Source organism: Panicum virgatum, chromosome 7K (assembly GCF_016808335.1).
Source record: "Panicum virgatum strain AP13 chromosome 7K, P.virgatum_v5, whole genome shotgun sequence".
Lineage (NCBI taxonomy): Eukaryota > Viridiplantae > Streptophyta > Magnoliopsida > Poales > Poaceae > Panicum > Panicum virgatum.
This window is the reverse complement of record NC_053142.1, coordinates 48,035,564-48,056,626: the sequence shown is the minus strand read 5'-3', so window position 1 is coordinate 48,056,626 and position 21,063 is coordinate 48,035,564. Positions and strand designations below refer to the sequence as shown.

Here is a 21,063-nt window from a genome sequence, read left to right as displayed (position 1 = left end):
GTACACTTGTATAGTGAGTTCATCCCTTTGTACTCTATTGCTATCTCTTGTGTACTGTTTGCATGATTTCCTTGTGCTAGTTGTGTATATACCCTGGTAGGCTAGCCACTTTTTTCATGTTAGCATGTGTGATCCTCGTGTATATCTTGTCTTGCTAGCTTTATAAGATATCTTGGTGGACTAGTCATCTTTTGATGATAGTGTGTGATCCTTATGAATCTCGTGCCATGATCTCTTATATGCTTCAAATTGTTCAAATGGTATGTTTATTTGGTATCATTTTTTATTTGTCTGTCTGTATAATTTTTTTGTAACTAGTTGACATGTTTGTAAGCCCATACTTTTATTCATTTAATTGGTATCATGTTGCAATGCTTTAATCCCTCAAAATTGATATCTTCGTGACATTGTTTAACATGAGTTGAGCTTTAATTTGGTTTGGGCTTGTCATGTCATCGAGTTGCATTTTGCTCCTTCTTTGAGTCTCCCTCCCTTGTAATTGGTTTTGGAGTCTTTCACAAAGTTCAGCTAGGCGCTAGGCGGAATCTAGGCGCTGACCCATTGCCTAGCGCCTAGTCGGGAGTACTCGGTCCTAGGCGCTTCTAGGCGTTTTTCTAGGCGTTTTGGCAATATAGCCATAAATTATATATATATATATATATATATATTATGTATATAACTATATATATATATGTATATAACTACTATATATGAGTCACAGTAAGTATAAAAAGAGGGCCAGTAGACATATCTGATTCCTAGCTGAGCTTACTCTTGCATGTTCCTAGCTCCTGCAACACATTTTGACAGCTAGTAGTTAGTAAATTAGTATACATGGCCAAACAGGCCGCACGGCACGGCATTGGCACGAGCACGATCGGGCACGGCACTAGACGGCACGGCACTATGCCGGGCTCGTGCCTCGCCGTGCCGTGCCGCCTCGGGCCACCGTGCTGAGAGCTAGGCACTAGCACGGCCCTACGGGCGGCTGGCCGTGCCGTGTCGTGCCCTTAGGCACGGCGGCCCCGTCGTGCCAGTGCCGGCTCGCCACGGCGCCGCGCCGAGGCTCCGCCGCACCGTCGCGCCGCCGCTTCGTCATGCCACACCACAGCTCCGACGCGTCGTCGAGCCTGGCCGCGGGAGCGCACTTCGTCGTCACTGTAGTTTGCGCCTGACACCGCCGCCGCCGATGCGCTCGCTTCCTCGCGCGGCCGCTCCGCCATCACTGCTACACGAGGGATGGGAATCGGACTATCGGAGCTTGGAGCACTTGCATCTTGTACTGCTACACGAGAGAGAGATAGAGAGGGCCATGGGAGGAAAGGAGACGGACGGGAGACGGGGAGAGGAGGCGATGCATTAGCGGGGCGGCGGCGCTGAGGTGGGAAAAGAATAGGGTTTGGTCTTTATATATGTTAGCTTCTTGTGATCCAACGGTGATAGTTCATCTCAAATGATCCAACGATTGGAAATGACCGGGCCGCATCATCCCAGCCCATTAAATCGTGCCGTGCCCGGGCCGGCACTACGGGCCGGTATAAAGGCCCAGGCACGGCACTACCACTGGGCCGTGCCAGGCACGGGCACGATGGGCCTCGAACTAGGCCGTTTTTGGGCCGTGCTGGTTAGTGCCGTGTCAGTGCCGGCCCAACGGGCTTGGCCCATTTGGCCAGGTATATAAATTAGTCAATAGACAGCTAGTTGTTCTTCAAAAAAATAGAAAACACTAAATTGTGACTTATCTGGATGATTTCAGCAGCCTCCCATCCATGAGCAGTTGAGCACACCATATCAGCAGCTAGTAATTACAATACAAGTGGATATGACAGTAATACAAGTGCACAACACAATTTATAAATAAAGGACAGCACAAGCACATAGTTCTTAGTTCAGGTCTCACAAATCACAAAAGAAGACACACAGACACAAAGTGACACAGCTGCAGTTCATAAGACTAGGGCATCACAAAAGGCTTCACTACTAGATGGAGATGGTCCAGATCATATTTCATCTTCACTGTAGCACAGATCTTCATCTTCATACTCTTCTTCTTCAGACTCAAATTATTCTTCTGCATAGAGCTCCCTCACTCTTGCACTTCTACGCAGCTCAAGTTGTTCATCTGCTCCCACTGCCTCTCCAATGACAGACCAAGGTATCCCTGTGCCTTCCATCTCATCTTCCTCCCCATCTCTAAAGTCAACTAATGCACAATCATCCCCACCCTCTTGGAGAAAACCTTGAGCTTCAGTTGTATCACTAGACAAGAGAACATCAGTGATTTTGTTTGACTTGATCTTTTCTCTCTTACTAAGCAGCTTGGAGTTGAATTGGATATACACCAGCTTGTTGAGGCGGGTTGTAGTAAGCCTATTCCTCTTCTTAGTGTGTATCTACAATTTAAAAAGAAAATTCTCAGTTCTACAATTTAATTGTAATGCTGCTGAAACTGAAATGTTCATAATAGATAGGTACTAACCCCTTCAAATCCACTACAATTTCTTTCACAACCAGAAGAGCTTGATGTCAAAGATAGGATCATTGTAGCCATCTTCTGTAAAGCTGGTGTTTCATATCCATACAGTCTCCGCCATGATGCTGAAATAAAAAAAAAACACCTCTATTAGTTTAGAAAACAGCAAACAACAAACAGCCATGAGCCATGCAAGCTTATAGGAAGTAGCTCTAACTGGGTTGTAATCAAAGTTTTCAAAAGTCCTAGCAACCTTCTTGCTAAAGGGTCTTTCTCTATTCTGAAACTTCTTTAGTTCAATGTTGGCAGCCTGATGTTGCATGTCCTCATCATGATAATAAAATTTCTCAACACAAGCTATAAACCCTTCTGATATTTTGGGCTGATCAAAGATTGATGGGCCACTATAGCTATAGTGAGGATTCAGCAAATAGGCTGTCAAATGCAATGAAGAATCAAGTCTTCCATTCATCTTCTTGTCAATAATAGCTATTACATCCTTGAACCGAGCCTCAACATTTCCAAAGGCCTCTTTGATCTGTCTCTTTGCCTTTAGTAATTCTCCATAAAGGAAACCCATGGATGGCCTCACATCCCCATCAACCAAATGGAGGACTTTGACCAATGGCTCAAAAACAGTCAATGTTAGCTTCACATCCTTCCAAAAGCTTGGACTCAATATAGTTGCTGTTGCCTCTTTTCCTTTCTTTGATTTCACATCCTTCAATGAGTCCCACCTACTATGAACATCTTCCTTAACTGGTCCTTCTCTTGGATGCTACTCAAAGTGAGAAAGTTTGAAGCAAACCTAGTCACCCCTGGCCTCACTACCTCTTTCCCCTCTGTGAAGTATCTCAAGCACTCCAATGTCCTTGTGTGGCCATAGACAAATATGGTAAATGCCTTTGCTTGGTCAACCACTTTCTTGAACCGAGTCATGTTGCCAATTCCTTAGAGCATAAGGTTGATTGTGTGAGCTGCACAAGAGGTCCAAAATATGTGTGGTCTCTCCTCTTCCAATAGCCTCTTTGCTCCCATGTTGTTAGAGGCATTGTCAGTCACTACTTGCACCACATTGTCTACACCAATCTCTTCAATTGCTTTGTCCACAAGATCAAAGATGACCTCACTGGTATGTGAGACATGTGACATCTCCTTAGAGCTGATGAAGGAGGTTCCATCAGCACAATTGGTGCACAAATTCATTATGCTTCTCCTCTTCCTATCTGACCAAGCATCAGTCATAATAGAACACCCATTTTTCATCTTCTCGACTTCACGCTCCTGCAGCAAACTCTTGGTTCTTTCATATTCTTCTTCCAGCAACTTCCCTCGCAGTGCATCTTGAGTTGGAGGTACAAGTTCTGGACCAAACTGTCCAATTGCTTCACACATTTTCTTGAACTCATCATTATCACATGCATTGAAAGCAATTCCGGCCAGCACAACATTGAAAGAAGCATAATTAGTGTTCAGTACAGGAAAACATCAAATGAACTTTGAAATGTAAAAACAACATAGTATACTAGCAATTTACCATGTGTATAGGCCCATCTTGCAATGTACTTATGCACCTCATTGGTTCTTTCTTTCCAAAGTTCCTTGTTCAGCTGCTGTTGCTTCAAAGAATCAGACTTGGTAGCTTTAGGATCAATAGCACGTGTCCATTTGTCAATGGGTCCTAATTTATGGGGCTGTGAACTTCCAACACAGGTGACTTCATCTGAATCTGTTCCAACCCTAGATACATTAACTTCTCTCTAATTTCTAGCTCACGAACAGTCTTCTCCTCTCTCTTCCTTTTTGCATCAGCTAGTGCCTTCTTGCACTTCTCTTTAGCCTCCATAGCCAGTGGTGTTCTTGCTATGCATTTTTTCACATTCTTTCCTTCATGAGCCAAATGCTCCTTCAACCTATGAATCCCTCCTCTCATCTCCTTGTCACAGAGCTTGCACTTCACCTTGTCTTTGTTGCTAGCATCAACAAGAACACCATATTCCCATCCAACATCATCTGAGTTCCTTTTCAGGAGATTAGTTGCCTCAGTTCCTGCATCTGGTGCAGAATCACCTTGTTCTGTCGACATCCTACATTCAAATCAAGAGTTCACCAATGAACCGCAGTACAGAGAACAGGGAACAGAGCATGCACATTAGACATTAAGTAAACTGCAACTGCAATCATTCAGTAGGAAATCTGATCTGTTAACTAATGATGACAACAGCAGTAGTCTCATATTCAGTAGACTCATTCAGTAAACAAAAGACTTCACTGATTGAACAAACATATGCAGATTCAGTCATACAGGGGAGATGAGCAGGGGAGGAGCTGCCGGCATGGGAGGGGAGAGGAGCATGGGAGGGAAGGGAGCTCACCTTGGGTACTTGGGGTGGCCGGCGGGGAGGAGTTCCAGTCGAGGATGAGCAGGACGGCGGCGGCGAGTCAACGACGAGCAGGACCGGCGGCGCGCAAGTCGGGGAGGAGCAGGGGAGAAGCAGAGGAGGAGCACAACCGGCGGCGGCGAGTCGACGACGAGCAGGACCGGCGGCGCGCGAGTCGGGGACGAGCAGGGGAGGAACAGAGGAGGAGCAAGATCAGCGGCGGCGAGTCGATGACGAGCAGGACCGGCGGCGCGCGAGTCGGGGACGAGCAGGGGACGAGCTTGGACGAGCAGGGGAGGAGCAGGACCGGCGGGCAGGAGGAAGAGGACCGGCGGCGGGGACGACCAAATCTTGCGCGGGGACGAGCGAATGGCGCCGCGCTCCCTCCTAATCCTCCCACGCCTGGGTCTTGTTGCCGCGCGTAGGCCTGGCCGCGCGGGAATTCCTCCCACGCTCCGATTTGGCGGGCCAAAATTGGCCGCCCTCGCGTTCGCGCGCCTACGCGCCACGTCCGCGGCCGCCTAGCACGACTAATCGCCGCCTAGCTCCGCCTACTCGCCGCCTAGCGCCGCGATGCACGACTATGCCCCTAGTCACGGCGACGGGCTTCGCCCAGCGACTAGTCGCGAGTAGTCGCCGCCTAGCCGAACTTTGGTCTTTCATATGGTTTTTGTGTGACTCTTCTTCCTAGTTTTGCTTTTGCTAGATGTCCTTGGTTGAGGGGGAGTTTGGCTTCTTTTGAGGGGGAGTTTAGATTAAGAACTTGTGTTGGATTTGCAATTTACTTTTAATTACTAATTGGTATCCATTTTTGTCCTTCAATTGGTATCTTTCTCATGGTACTCAATTGGATCCTTGGATGTTCTTCACTTGCTTTGAAGTTCTTCGATATTTGTTCAAAGGATTTGTCCAACTCCTCTGAGCTTTCTTGATCTTGAGCTGAATCCCGCCTCTTCTAACTTTGCATTTGCATGTGTATCATTTTGTAAAGTTAGCCTTTTTATTTGGCTTTTGATCATTCTTGTGATATATTCATGCATTGTCTTTGTATCATATTGCATCTTGTACACTATGCACTAGCTAAGCTTCTCCTATATATCATGAGTAATTACTTATGCTATTTGTGAACTAGTGCATGTGTTTGTGATCATGCAGCTTATGCAGGTTATGCTCGTGACGATTTTATCATATCATATTCTTCTAAATCACTTGCTAATCTGTTTTATAAAAACTTGAAATGCTTATCACCCATGGGTAACTGCTTGGTTATGAATTGCTTTTGCTTGTATGCTAGCCCCGTGCTTAGCTTTTGCTTGGAATTCATGTTCTTTGCAATTGGATCTTTGATCTAGGTATCATTGCAAATGTTTAGCCCATGATGCATCCAAGGGGGGGCATGGCTTCTTTGTGCCGCAAAGGCACTTCATGTGACTTGATTTTCTTGCATAAAATGAAAAATTGAATGAGCTTTGATATAAATGTTTTGATCAAGTCTTTTGTGCTTAACGATGATATCCTTGGTTGCTTAGCTGTTACATGATGTCTACCAAAAGAAGTAGGCACTTGATTTCAACAAACTTTGACATGACTTGTGATGCATATATGGGTGTTTGCAATGATCTCTTGTTGAGAATATATCTTTCTTGTTATTTTTGTTGTGTTTAGCTCTAATCTTTTTGATGAGATTTTTGACCGGCTAGTTGTATAAGCTTTGCTTCCACTTATTTTGAGATGTGCTTATTATTGATTCATCACATGCTTGGTCAAGTAGAGTTTTCGTGGTAGCTTTTGCTTGAGTTGTTGGCTTCCGCTAGTGTCGGGCTTTTGGCATTTCGGCTAATCTTCGGTGTCCGCTTTACGTCGTGCTTTTCCTAACCATTCCTAGAGTGAACTCGTCACTCATTGGCTTATGTTACCTTAGCGGTTAGAAGAGAGGTGCGTCGGGTTGAATTCGGGACATAGACCTTGTTTTCTTGGAGAATTTTTTAAGGCTCCCATTCACCCCCCTTTGGTCGCTTGTCCGGTCCTTCAAAAGCTGTCGCCGTCGTGGTCAGTCTGGGAGCGCCGTCGAGACGGCCAGTTCATCTCGCGGCCAATCCAAGCATACTGGTAATTGGATGAGTCAATGAAATTGATCTACTGAAGGCCAAAAAAAAGGTTGAGAAAACAGACTGAAACACCCTCAGAACTTGAGGTTTGCATTCCGCGTGTTGTTCAGATTTTCAGGCACCGTCCAGTAACAGGTAGATGATGATGATGACTGATGAGTTGATGTCTGGGGTAATATGAGATTGAAAGTCTCCATCACCATGTATCTAATGCATTATCAGACTGGACAAAGTCTGCAACTAAGCCCTGACACTAGATCAGAATAATGAAACACAGCAATTCTCCCACCATTGCAGTGATCGAAGTTACATATGTTTACACGACCAACAAAACCTTTTTAGTCCCAAGCAAGTTGGGGGTAGGCTCGCAGCAATTCATATGTTTACACTTCAGAAAGTCTGACGTATGGCACACAAGCTGCATTAGATACTGTCGTCAGTCTGCATGCGTGCTCAGTTTCAGGTTGAGCCTGCCCAGAGACAGCATAGCCGGGTCAGAAATGGAGACCCCAACCATAGCAAACCAAGACGACGACTATCCATGATGAATGGGTATATCTGGTTTGTCCCATGTGTACATCATGGATAGTCGAATCCCAAAGCATACATAATTACATACCATGAAATCATTACTTGATCAATGCTACGAAAGTGTAATCATGTTTTATACATCCAGTGGTGCGCACTGCGTACCATCCCTTTGCATATGGCACCTAACAGGCTAACAATAGAATACCGTAATGCAGCAGAAGCTAACAATATTTACAAGCACACGCCAACCATGTATAATGTATTGATGTATATGTGTGCCTCCTGACATTAAAGAAAATCGAGATCAATTGAAGCTTATTACATGTTCTTTCAACAAATCAGCTATGAAGTGAAACACACAGGGCAAAAAACTATCTATAGAATCCGGCCCATTGTCAAGCTGGGCAAGCAGATCTGCCTCTCACCGCTTCCTTTTTCCTCTACCTCGACTAGAGCCTTGCTTTGCCGCAGTTTCAACTTTCACTTTAGCACCACCTTGTTTGGTTCCAGATGAACCTTTCTTCCTGTACCTGTTGAATCCCCTGCCACTTTCCTGTAAGGCACATTGAGATGGTGTTAACAGCACGCAGTAAAACAGACACATGTTTTCTTTTAGCTCGCTAACACAATTTTCTATTCTGAAAGTATCATCAGCTTTTCCATCATTTTCTAAAAGGTTCTAGGAAAGTTTGGTTCAGGTAATGGCCATAGTGAAGTAAATATGCTAGCTATATAAATGATTGATCGCCAAGTGCATTCTTAATAATTCAATCCCTAATCAAACAGTATTGGGGGTAATGTAGACATAATTATAAGCAGGGGATATTTAAATTTAAATCTCCCTTATCGAAAAATAAATAAATTCTAATAAGTCCATTACCTACTAACAGTTCTTCTAACATGACTAAAAGGACATCACAGGAAAAGATAGTATTCCGTTACCTTTTTATATTGTCGATAGGCATCTCGGCCAGTCAACTCCTGCCCATTTTTTGAGACATAAACCTGCAGCTCAAATCCAGCAAAGCAAAAATTATGATTGAATCTGCTTTCTTCAAGAAGAGGGTAAAAGAAAAAAAAATCTTGAAGTAGCACAAAATGGCCAAATAACTTTGCATTGTCTAAAAGTTTAAGAACAGGTGAACTGGGAATCCAGAAATACAGCCTTACCTTCTTCCCGTTATCACCAGTAAACCAATGGCCAGAGCCAGATTGTGTTCCACTGGCATGCACCCTTCTTTTGCCAACATCAGTTGGAACTGGTATCCTTCTATTTGGAGTCACCCAGTCATTATTAGCAGTCATACTCGAGCTGAACTGCCTGCTGCATTAAACAGGACAAAAATTAGAAGCGATTGACAAATGACACTACTCAAAGGATTGAAAAGCAATGATCATGATATGCACCTGTAGCTGAGACTTTCTCCTCTGCTTTGCTCATTTTCTCTTGTACTTCCTGCCCCAATTGGAAAGAAATGATGCAGCCTGTCACGGACTAGATCACGCACCCTTGGGTCATGGTGGAAGAAATAATGCATAGCAGGAGGATGACCATCCAGGCTGTCATCTAGTACAGCTCCACTTGAAGTGCTTTGTTGCTGGAAATTCCCTTCCATCTCACCAATAGAGTATTTGGGTTGAGAAACCTTGGAACAACAAAAACTGTTGCCTTCTTTCTGTTGAGAAGATCCAGCATTGTTTGTAGATTTGAAGTATTCATTGCAGAACTCATCAAAGGCAGGTGTTGCCCAATTGTCATTCATTGTAGCTTCACTCTTCTGCACAGTGGTGCTCCCTTGGGGCATGCTGTTTTGTTGCAACGTAGGCTTTTCCTGCATATATTTGTGTATGAATTCTTGACTCTTTTTAACAGGACTAACCAGCTTCTTTGCTTTATTTTGATTTTCATCATCATCCGCATCTGTATCAGAGTGAAGCAAGTGGATTTTCCTCATTGGGCTTATTGTTATCTTAGGAAGTAGTTTCTTTGTGCAGCTTTCTTCCAAAGATTTTGAAGCAGAAGAATTTGGTGTCTGTGTAAATTTTGATGTCTTTGTTTTGGTTGCTGACTGAGTCATGAGGACACCACGGTTGAGCAGAGAGAATTTTGAGTTGCTGGAAGTGCTGCAACTACCAACAGAAGGTGGCACATCTGGAAATAAACATGAGAACCCAATGATGTATTCATAGAGGCACATAGCCAAATACTTCTTACAATAGAAGTATTCCATAAATAAAAGCAAACACAAAAAATTACAAGATAAAACAACACGAATAAAGGCTAATATTACATTGTACACTCAATTTGATTTAAAGGTCCTTACAAACTAATGAGTTCCCGTATGTGCCTAAAGGATAGTGTCTGGGCAGCAATATTGTATATCATAGACAGGTTGCAAGTGAAAGCTAGGTTGCAAGTGAAAGCTGCTGACTGCATTTTGTTTGCGTTAATGGCATAAATTGGGTGTTGTCATAGATGTGGTAAACCTGTAGCAAGAACATATCTCAACCCATGATGGTCAATAAATTAACAAGTAAAAGGAGACAAACAAGAACAAAAGTGTGTTCGATGACACAAAGTAAGATGGACATTGAAGAGGTTTTAGTCTCTTATCAGGCTGAGGTAATTTACAAAAGTATCTTTTATTGCAGGGGAAATGCCTGCTCAGGGGTGGTTGTTCGATCAATCGAGCAATGACTGCAAAAGATTTGAATGCATAGCTTGTGCACAATAAAAGATGGGAAGGTTGCTATTCTTTTGCCTGTCTATATCTAGCTACTGGTGCTTGTATTTCTCCAGTTTAATTTGGATAGTCTATCACTCTATTGGGTGGTCTGTTGGCACTTTATCTCTATATGTTGCAATTCATTGTACATTACCGGTGTTCTTTCTGAGCTGGTTTGTAAGGAATTTGCTGCATCCTATGTATTCCTTAAGTTTTCAAACAAAGCTGGATAATTAGTCAACTCTAAATATTTCGATGACATAGAATAAAATTGACTCACTAAAATATATTGGAATGACTGCATTCTAGATGCAGAATTATAGCAGAAATCAATAAGAGAAATGAATGCAAAATGTTATAAGCTCAGGCCTCAGGCGATCACCTCGCATTGGTCGATCCTCATCTGTTGTACAATCTTCGATCTCATCTTCTAAACTCTCAGTCCCAACTGCCCCCAGTGCCTTGCGCAGCCGCTTAAGTGGAGTCGCTTCAATCTGGGCTGGCTCCGCCCTTCGGTCACCAGCGATGGAGAAGTCGGCCTCATCTTCAAAACTGAACGAGGAGGGGGCACGAGGCGCTGCCGGTGGTCTCGATTGCTTATGATGCTGGTGGTCAGCCAGGAACTCCTCGTCATCGCTAAAGCCCAGAGAGAAAGAGGGTGCATCGGGCGCCTCACAGCGCCGCACCTGCGGAGTTAGCGCCGGATGGGCCGGCGCAGGGCCCTTCCGCAGTCGCTTGAATCGAGTGGTCTCCGGCGAAGGCTGCTTGCTACCGGCGAGGACAAAGTCGTCGTCCTCATCTTCAGCGCCAACCGAAGAGGGGACACGAGGCGCCACCTGGGGCCGCGCCTGCTCGTGACGCTGTTCGGCGGCAAGGATGTCACCGTCGTCGTCTTCGTGGTCGAAGCCCAGAGAGAACGACGGCGGGTCGGGCGCCGCGGAAACCCGCGCCTGCTCCTCCTGGCGGCCTCCAGCGGGGAGCCGGGGCTCCTCCTCGACGTCGTCGTCGAAGTCGATCCCTAGCGAGAAGGACGGCGCATCGGGCGCCGCGTACCCTCGCGGCTGCTCGCACGGGCCGCTCCTGGCCGGGGGAGCGGGGTCATCGTCATCCGAATCGAAGCCCAGCGAGAAGGACGGCGCCGTGAAGTCCATCTCGGCGGGGGCGAGGGGGTCGGCGGCGGAAGCAAGGGTTTGTCTCGGCGCGAGATCGCTCGATTTGGGGAAGGGAGGCGACGGATTTGGGGGGAGGAATGGTAGTCGAAATGGGCGGGTTATTGGCGGGAGAGCTCTGGTTTCGTAAAATTTGTGGAGGGAAATTCGGAGGTTTTCGAGTGGGTTTGGAGTTTGGACTTGGGCTGGAGCTGGTGCTGCGCCGCGCGGCTCCGGGGCGAGGCGCAGGTGGATGCGGCGGCGTGGGGAAGAAGACGACGACGGCCAGCCAAAGCAGAGAGCGTACGGCGCGGGCCCGCGGGAGGCGGCCCACGTTTCCAAAAACCGCAACGGAGCCGAAACAATATTCTGGGCTGATATTACCGCATTTCTACTCCAACAGTCATGGGCCGGTTTGCTTAGCTGAGTTTTTCCTTTCCTTTTCTTCGCTTATTAAATTTTAGTACGGTATTTCGAAGAAATATAAAAGCTTGGGTCAAGTCGCGGCAGACTACTCTTCCACTTAGCTGTGGATGCCCTGGACTACTTCTTAAGCAAAGCTAAAGCGGAGGGGATTGTAAAAGGGGTGGTTGTCACCCCTGAAATTTTTGAATTTCAGGATGTGATTAAAATTAAAAATAAAACAACAATTTTCTCATAATTCTAAAATTTTCTCAACATTTATTTTTCTTCACAGGGAATTTAGTATGTAAACACTAAAATATTGGTTGCTTTTCAAAATTAAATAAGGTTGTTTTTTTAGTGTTGCATTCATACTGCTATGCATTGTTTTATTGTTTGTTGTTCAGTTTGAATTCGAATTCGTTGAGTTTAAATTCAAATTGAATTTGCCTTGTTCTTTTGCAAAAGAAAATAAAAAGAAAACATCGTTTTCGGCCCAACAGCTTGGTCCGGCCCGTTTCCCTTCCTCGGCCCAAAACCTCCACGCACCGGCCCACTCCCCTCGCCCGGCCCAATCCGTTTTTTTTTTCTTTTTCCGCACGCGGCCCAACCTTCCTCCCCCGGCCCAGTCTCGCGCGCGCGCCGGTCCATCCGCGCCTTCCCCTCCTGTGTCGCCGGCAGGCGGGTCCCACCCGTCGGGCCCGTCCTCTTCCCCGCGACAAGCGGACTCTTGCAGAGTCCAGCCGCCGTACGCCCCGCGGCTTGGCCCGCACGCCAAGGCGCCTCCTCTCCGCCCTATATAAGTGCCGCGGACCCCTCTGTACCCCCCTGGAAACCTACCAAGCCTCAGCCGCCGCCTTTACTCGCGAAACCCTAGTTTCCGCCGCCGCCATTGCTGGGAGCTCGGAGCTCCGTGCTGCGCCGTCGCTCCGTCGTGCCCTCGTTGAGTTCAAGTCTTCTTGGAGATTCGCGTCGAGGTGAGGCACGCTGCAAGCCCGTTTTCCCTTTCGCTCTCGCCTTCCCGCGCGCGCAATAGCTCGTCGGAGTTTCGTTTCGTCGCGCCGCCGTCGCACTAGCCCTCCGTCGCCTCTGCGTCCCGCGCAGGCCCTGCTAACGAGTTCGCCGCATCGCGAGCTTGCTCCTCGACCCGGACGGCCGTCTTCGGCGAAGTCCGGCGACCGCGCCGCCGCTCGCCGCCGTTAGCTCGCTGCCGGCGCAGTGCGCCGCCGCTCCTTTCGCCCCAATCCACCCCAGCCGTTTGACCCTCATCCAACGGCCCTGATTAGATCTGACCCGAGCTCAACCCAGCCAGTACCGGTCAACTGAGGAAGTTTTGCAAAAGAGTCCTCCATTTTTCCTTTATTCAACCCGCGGTCCAGACCTATATAAAAATAATTAGAGTTAGGTCCAAAATCTTTCGCCCAAGCCCCTGACCTTTTTGAAAATAGAACCCGCAGTCCTTTTTAGCCCGCGGCCGGCCTTTTTACGTGCTAGCCCCTGAAGTCTATAGTTAATTAGGTTTTAGTCCCTGGTTTCTTCAGATCTAGCCCCTGGAAGCTCTGTTTCTTTACAAATAAGCCCCTAGAACCTTGTTTTAGCCATAACTTCTTCGTTTTAGCTCCGTTTTTATCGATTCTTGCGCTCACGTGATCCTTGCAACGTGTGCGATAGCTTTGTGACCTTGTTATCCTCTGTGAGCACAGTTTTCTGTGTCTTGCAAATCTTTTCCGCTAGTCCTTAACCTTTTAGTTAATCGCGACTAGATCCCTGAAGCACCGTTTATCCGATAGAATCACCATTTTAGTTCCGTTTTCTGCGTTTCTTGAGCTCTCGTAACCGTAGCAGTGACCCCTATCCTTTAGTACGCCCTTTTAAAGTCTTTCTTTTGTTATGGTGTATTGTTCTTAGATGTATCTTGTTGTTTGCTTTGTATGTTTGCCGATGATTGCTCCGAGTAGAAGGATCGCCATTAGAAGATTGAAGATCAAGAGTTCCAAGTGACAAAAAGCTGAAGAGCAGTAAGAGTAGCTTTTCGTTGGAGAAAGGCAAGTGACCCTAACCATCTTTTTGTCTATACTTATTTACAAGAGTATTATGATGATTTAATTGGAACATGGAGAACCACCCAAGAAAACCGTACAACCACAATACTATATGGCTCTGGTCTTGGCTGATTAATTAGAGACTCTAGCTTGTGACAATCTTACCGAAAGGGCAAGAGGGGACGCATTGATGGGATATAGCTCAGTCCTCTTGGGGCAATTGGTATTGTTTTATGATCCTTTGACAAGGTATCACCTCATTAGGGCAGTGTTATGACCACTTTGGCTTGAAACCTTAGCGGGTTGTCATAGGTTAGGGAATCTTTGTAAAGGCCTCGTAGCGTCCCTATGCAATCACACCTCGGAAGTGTGGTATTGTGCCTAGCTAGCACATTGCGTGGTTGGGTTCAAAGTTCTTCGGAACTTTTACGCGAATTGTGGTGAAAGTGTACAACCTCTGCAGAGTTAAAACTAACCGGTTAGCCGTGCTCACGGTCAAGAGCGGCTTGGGCCCTCACATGATTAATAAACTTAAAGATGGATTTAAATCACTTTCTGGTTATTTCTTGTGGCCTTGCTGAGTACCAACCATAAGTGTACTCACCCTTGCTTACTGCTGCTTAGAAGGAGAAGGTGTATAAAGATTTCTGAAGATGTTGCTGAGTTCTAGGCGTACGCAACCCCCAGTCGATTGCCTGTGAAGTTTGGAGCCTTCGTTTCCAGGATAAGCTGTATAACTCTGATAGTCTTTTATTTGTTTTAGTTCTCTTTTTCGTGATACTGTTACTGATCATTCACTTATGATGTCTCTATATGTATGAAACTTGATCCTGGCATACATATAGTTATGCATTCGGTTTTCTTCTTAAAACCGGGTGTGACAGAAGTGTTATTAGAGCTGTATCGACTGTAGGACGAAAGCCTAGATAGCAATGGCCGTGTTCTAAGGTTTCTTTTGATATCAAATCCATTCATACTTATTCATTGACCCCCTCCATTGAATATTCTCACTCCTTAGTTTTTTTTCGTCTTTCGATCCGCTTTGATAACTCACCTTTCTCATCTGACCCCTTTCTCATTTGCACCTTATTATTTTGCAAACGTTAGACCCTCAATTCTGGTAGGTCTAATTTCCCCTTCTGGATCACTCCTTGATTTTAATCCTCCTTGATGCATGATTATACAAAATTCCATCCTTGAATTTCTTTTAACTTATCTTTCTTGAGCCTATTTTCTTTTAATTTGTTTACAATGTGCTCAGTTTTCACATTGTGCCTCTCCTTTCCAAAATAATAATAACAACAACAATACCGCTCTGGAATCATCCCTTGATTTTTTTATTTCCAAAGTATCTTTCGTGATTCAAGAAAATTAGATGATCCGTGCCACGTATCCTAATGCCCGTCCAAGTCATTTGAGATCCAAGTCATCTTAAGAATAGAACTGCTAGTTCATCATAAGGAGTCGAGTTTAATTAGAAATAATACCACCTGCTCACCTTCCTACTCATGTTGGATGGAAAATTCAAAGCACTACCAAAGAATCAAGCTTGAGCCACATGGTGACGCTATCACTACTACTGCAATCACGATGGTGAAGTCAACGCTGGACAAGTTGAAGGAGGCACGTGTCATCCATGACGAAGCTGGAAGATGCAATCAAGCTTAGGAGTACCCCTTCTAGCTCTATTAACAACGTTTAGCATCGTCTTTGACTGTGTTGTCTGGTGGAATTCTGTGTTTGCATGATGATGCTTGTCTTTATGACCTTGTTTGATTTCGTTTCTTTGTAATGATTGTCGGTGTATTGTGGGTCTTCTACCTACAATAACATCGGTTGCCTAGATGGGTTCTTCTTTTATACCTCCCCCTCCTTGTTATCCTCTGTCTTTCTACCTAATCATTTAATGGATGTTAAGAAGGGAGTTTATGGCAACACTCATCTACAATGATCGACAAATGAAAGAGGCTGAAGACAAGAATGCTCTCTTTTCCTTTTTGTTACCCCCATATCTTTCTCACCTCCTCCTTGATTTATTTAAGTTGCAACCACCAAGAGTTTGTGAAGATGATAATATGGACGTTACCTTGATACTCGCTTTTTCTTTCTCTCTGCTGACCTTGTCCCTACCACGCAACCAGATGGTGAGCCCCAGCAGAAAGGAGAAAGAAGACATCAACATTCTAGCACAAACTCAAGGAGTACAAGCAATGGTTCCAATCAGAGTCAACAACCAACAGCATGTTACAGAGCAAGCCTCCTCTCGTAGGAGTCACAACTCTGTTAGCAGTGATAATCAAGTCCTAACCGGTCTGACAGCTTTTGATAAAGAGAAGCTATTAGCTATGCAAGCTCGTGTCCTACAAGGAAGGTTGCAATCTACAACAACATCCTCGAATAACATGGAGACGACCAAGACAGAAGTCCCCACCGGACCAGTGAAGAGGCAAGTAGCTGAAGCGTGGAACAATAAAAAGCGTAAGAGAAACTATGAAGCACCAAAGCCACAGATAGAGGAACAACATGAGATTAGTAAGACTTCAGAAAAGTGCCAATGTTGTGAGCATTATGGACGTCGATGTCTACAAGAAGATAGCTTAATGACAGCAGAAGTAAGACAACGTTGTCATTCAGATATCAAGAGAAAGTTATCTACCCAAGATCCAGTTCTAGAAAGAGTTGCCCAAGATGAAGACCGTACTCAGACTATAAACCTCGATGATTGGACTATCTCTTTCAAAGAGTTTCAGCCTAAAAGAAGCAAGCAGTCCAAGAAACAAATTGGTAAAGCAAGCCAAGAGAAGATGGAGTTACCACAACCATTGGCAGATAGAAGTGTTCAACCCAGTTCCAACCAACTACAACCTGAAGTGGTTCAACCTCCATATGACAACTCTATCAAGAAGAATCCTGGTGCACAAGCCATTCCACCAAGAGTGGAGATGCAGCATAAAGGTAATCGAGATGGACGTATTAAAAGAGTACTGTGCTATAAATGTGGTGGAAAAGGGCACTATGCCAACAGATGTTCCACAAGACGATGAAGCTAGGATGAGTATGCTAAGAGAATGTGTTCTGTAAAGAAAGGCACTATACCAATGGATGTCCAACAAAGCATAAGAGGACCAGGTCCTGTAATACTGTATTATATTGCCTTAGGTTTGGAGAAGATGGACACCTTGCCAGTTGGTGTAAAAAAATGATAATTAATGACAAAAGTACATGAAGACTTAAGAGGTGATACAAGACTCCAAGCCAGAAAGAAACAATCAAGCTCTATTCAAATCGCTTTATCAAGGTACGAAGGATGTTCTTCGAAAGATGTGCCAACGAAGCTGTGGAAAGAATGAAAGTTAAAGGAGGGATTAGACTGAATACCCGTGAAGCGTTTTATATGAGTTACCAGGAATTAAGAAGTATACGTTGTAAGAATGAACGACCTGGAAGAAAGTTAATAAATGTTGGATGCTACCCACCTAAACCTTTGTCTCTTGCTAGCCTTGTGAATCTCGGGACGAGATTCCTTTTAAGGGGGGTAGTTCTGTCACACCCTGAAATTTTTGAATTTCAGGATGTGATTAAAATTAAAAATAAAACAACAATTTTCTCATAATTCTAAAATTTTCTCAACATTTATTTTTCTTCACAGGGAATTTAGTATGTAAACACTAAAATATTGGTTGCTTTTCAAAATTAAATAAGGTTGTTTTTTTTAGTGTTGCATTCATACTTCAATGCATTGTTTTATTGTTTGTTGTTCAGTTTGAATTTGAATTCGTTGAGTTTAAATTCAAATTGAATTTGCCTTGTTCTTTTGCAAAAGAAAATAAAAAGAAAACATCGTTTTCGGCCCAACAGCTTGGTCCGGCCAGTTTCCCTTCCTCGGCCCAAAACCTCCACGCACCGGCCCACTCCCCTCGCCCGGCCCAGTCCGTTTTTTTTTCTTTTTCCGCACGCGGCCCAACCTTCCTCCCCCGGCCCAGTCTCGCGCGCGCGCCGGTCCATCCGCGCCTTCCCCTCCTGTGTCGCCGGCAGGCGGGTCCCGCCCGTCGGGCCCGTCCTCTTCCCCGCGACAAGCGGACTCTTGCAGAGTCCAGCCGCCGTACGCCCCGCGGCTTGACCCGCACGCCAAGGCGCCTCCTCTCCGCCCTATATAAGTGCCGCGGACCCCTCTGTACCCCCCTGGAAACCTACCAAGCCTCAGCCGCCGCCTTTACTCGCGAAACCCTAGTTTCCGCCGCCGCCATTGCTGGGAGCTCGGAGCTCCGTGTTGCGCCGTCGCTCCGTCGTGCCCTCGTTGAGTTCAAGTCTTCTTGGAGTTTCGCGTCGAGGTGAGGCACGCTGCAAACCCGTTTTCCCTTTCGCTCTCGCCTTCCCGCGCGCGCAATAGCTCGTCGGAGTTTCGTTTTGTCGCGCCGCCGTCGCACTAGCCCTCCGTCGCCTCTGCGTCCCGCGCAGGCCCTGCTAACGAGTTCGCCGCGTCGCGAGCTTGCTCCTGGACCCGGACGGCCGTCTTCGGCGAAGTCCGGCGACCGCGCCGCCGCTCGCCGCCGTTAGCTCGCTGCCGGCGCAGTGCGCCGCCGCTCCTTTCGCCCCAATCAACCCCAGCCGTTTGACCCTCATCCAACGGCCCTGATTAGATCTGACCCGAGGTCAACCCAGCCAGTACCGGTCAACCGAGGAAGTTTTGCAAAAGAGTCCTCATTTTTTCCTTTATTCAAACCGCGGTCCAGACCTATATAAAAATAATTAGAGTTAGGTCCAAAATCTTTCGCCCAAGCCCCTGACCTTTTTGAAAATAGAACCCGCAGTCCTTTTTAGCCCGCGGCCGGCCTTTTTACGTGCTAGCCCCTGAAGTCTATAGTTAATTAGGTTTTAGTCCCTGGTTTCTTCAGATCTAGCCCCTGGAAGCTCTGTTTCTTTACAAATAAGCCCTAGAACCTTGTTTTAGCCATAACTTCTTCGTTTTAGCTCTGTTTTTATCGATTCTTGCGCTCACGTGATCCTTGCAACGTGTGCGATAGCTTTGTGACCTTGTTATCCTCTGTGAGCACAGTTTTCTGTGTCTTGCAAATCTTTTCCGCTAGTCCTTAACCTTTTAGTTAATCGCGACTAGATCCCTGAAGCACCGTTTATCCGATAGAATCACCATTTTAGTTCCGTTTTCTGCGTTTCTTGAGCTCTCGTAACCGTAGCAGTGACCCCTATCCTTTAGTACGCCCTTTTAAAGTCTTTCTTTTGTTATGGTGTATTGTTCTTAGATGTATCTTGTTGTTTGCTTTGTATGTTTTCCGATGATTGCTCCGAGTAGAAGGATCGCCATTAGAAGATTGAAGATCAAGAGTTCCAAGTGACAAAAAGCTGAAGAGCAGTAAGAGTAGCTTTTCGTTGGAGAAAGGTAAGTGACCCTAACCATCTTTCTGTCTATACTTATTTACAAGAGTATTATGATGATTTAATTTTAACATGGAGAACCACCCAAGAAAACCGTACAACCACAATACTATATGGCTCTGGTCTTGGCTGATTAATTAGATACTCTAGCTTGTGACAATCTTACCGAAAGGGCAAGAGGGGACGCATTGATGGGATATAGCTCAGTCCTCTTGGGGCAATTGGTATTGTTTTATGATCCTTTGACAAGGTATCACCTCATTAGGGCAGTGTTATGACCACTTTGGCTTGAAACCTTAGCGGGTTGTCATAGGTTAGGGAATCTTTGTAAAGGCCTCGTAGCGTCCCTATGCAATCACACCTCGGAAGTGTGGTATTGTGCCTAGCTAGCACATTGCGTGGTTGGGTTCAAAGTTCTTCGGAACTTTTACGCGAATTGTGGTGAAAGTGTACAACCTCTGCAGAGTTAAAACTAACCGGTTAGCCGTGCTCACGGTCAAGAGCGGCTTGGGCCCTCACATGATTAATAAACTTAAAGATGGATTTAAATCACTTTCTGGTTATTTCTTGTGGCCTTGCTGAGTACCAACCATAAGTGTACTCACCCTTGCTTACTGCTGCTCAGAAGGAGAAGGTGTATAAAGATTTCTGAAGATGTTGCTGAGTTCTAGGCGTACGCAACCCCCAGTCGATTGCCTGTGAAGTTTGGAGCCTTCGTTTCCAGGATAAGCTATATAACTCTAATAGTCTTTTATTTGTTTTAGTTCTCTTTTTCGTGATACTGTTACTGATCATTCACTTATGATGTCTCTATATGTATGAAACTTGATCCTGGCATACATATAGTTATGCATTCGGTTTTCTTCTTAAAACCGGGTGTGACAGTGGTTCCTCACATAGTTTCTGGGGGGATAACCCATTTGCAATATGCTGATGACACAGTATTATGATGGAGGCTGACAGAGAATCAGTCAAAAATGTGAAATTTCTATTATATTGTTTTGAGTGGATGTTAGGGCTAAAAATTAACTACCACAAAAGTGAGATGATTGCATTTGGGGGTAGATGAGGAAGAGCAGCAAGTATTAGCTAATATCCTAAATTGCAGAATTGGCCAGATGCCTATGAAATACTTGGGATTCCCAATCAGTGACAGATCCTTAGGGGTACAAGTCTTCAAGGATATGGTGGAGAAAATGAGGAAAAAACTCCAACCATGGAAAGGCAAACATCTATCCTCAGGGGGCAGATTGATCTTGACCAATTCCTCCCTCAGCAGCATGCCAACTTACCTGATGGGTATGTTCAAACTGCAAAAGGGGGTTCACAAGAAAATGGATACTATTAGGAGTCAATTCTTTTGGAGAGGAGACTATGACAAATTCAAATATCACATGATAAACTGGGAGAATGTCTGTCTACCCAAAGACTTTGGGGGTGCAGGAATTGTTAACACCAGAACATTGAATGATGCCTTTTTGGTGAAATGGGCATGGAGACTATATAAAGATGAGGAAGATGACATTTGTTGCCAATTCCTTCGGGCTAAATACTTGAGGAATAAGCCTTTTCTGCTTTGCAAAGGGACTAGGGGGTCCCATTTCTGGAAAGGCATCACCAAAGTTAAATATTTGCTTAATTGGGGGGCTATCTTTACTGTTAATTGTGGCGACAAAGTGAGATTTTGGGAAGATACTTGGATTCTGAACACTCCACTGAAGACAGCCTTCCCTGCTCTCTACAGAATTTACAGCAATAAATCCTGTCTGGTAAAAGATTGTTATAAGGAGGAGGGTTGGTCAGTACTTTTTAGAAGATCTTTCGGTCATGTAGAGGTTCAGCAGTGGGAGGAATTGCT

At 45.3% G+C, this 21,063-nt stretch overlaps 1 protein-coding gene across 2 annotated transcripts; it reads right to left on the bottom strand.

Annotated features, from left to right (window-relative positions):
* Window positions 1–7,578: 7,578 nt before the first annotated feature.
* LOC120641842 lies at window positions 7,579–11,638 on the bottom strand. Of its 2 annotated transcripts, none has more exons than XM_039918123.1 (5): window positions 10,602–11,638; window positions 8,901–9,645; window positions 8,664–8,817; window positions 8,436–8,498; window positions 7,579–8,046 (listed from the first exon to the last, which is right to left on the bottom strand). In XM_039918123.1, exons 1-5 carry the CDS (start codon window positions 11,368–11,370, stop codon window positions 7,915–7,917), a joined length of 1,863 nt encoding a protein of 620 aa, XP_039774057.1. In that variant the 5' UTR covers window positions 11,371–11,638; the 3' UTR covers window positions 7,579–7,914. The 2 variants fall into 2 exon arrangements, with proteins under 2 accessions (XP_039774057.1, XP_039774058.1); XM_039918124.1 differs by having other exon boundaries at window positions 8,664–8,814.
* Window positions 11,639–21,063: the final 9,425 nt, after the last annotated feature.

Excerpts from the sequence above, each read along its gene's own strand:
- LOC120641842 (XM_039918123.1), bottom strand. The coding sequence starts at position 11,370 with ATGGACTTCACGGCGCCGTCCTTCTCGCTGGGCTTCGATTCGGATGAC. Across the intron at positions 9,646-10,601 it reads TGAGGATCGACCAATGCGAG|ATGTGCCACCTTCTGTTGGT; the intron begins GTGATCGCCTGA and ends GTTTATTTCCAG. Across the intron at positions 8,499-8,663 it reads CTGGTGATAACGGGAAGAAG|GTTTATGTCTCAAAAAATGG; the intron begins GTAAGGCTGTAT and ends TTTGAGCTGCAG.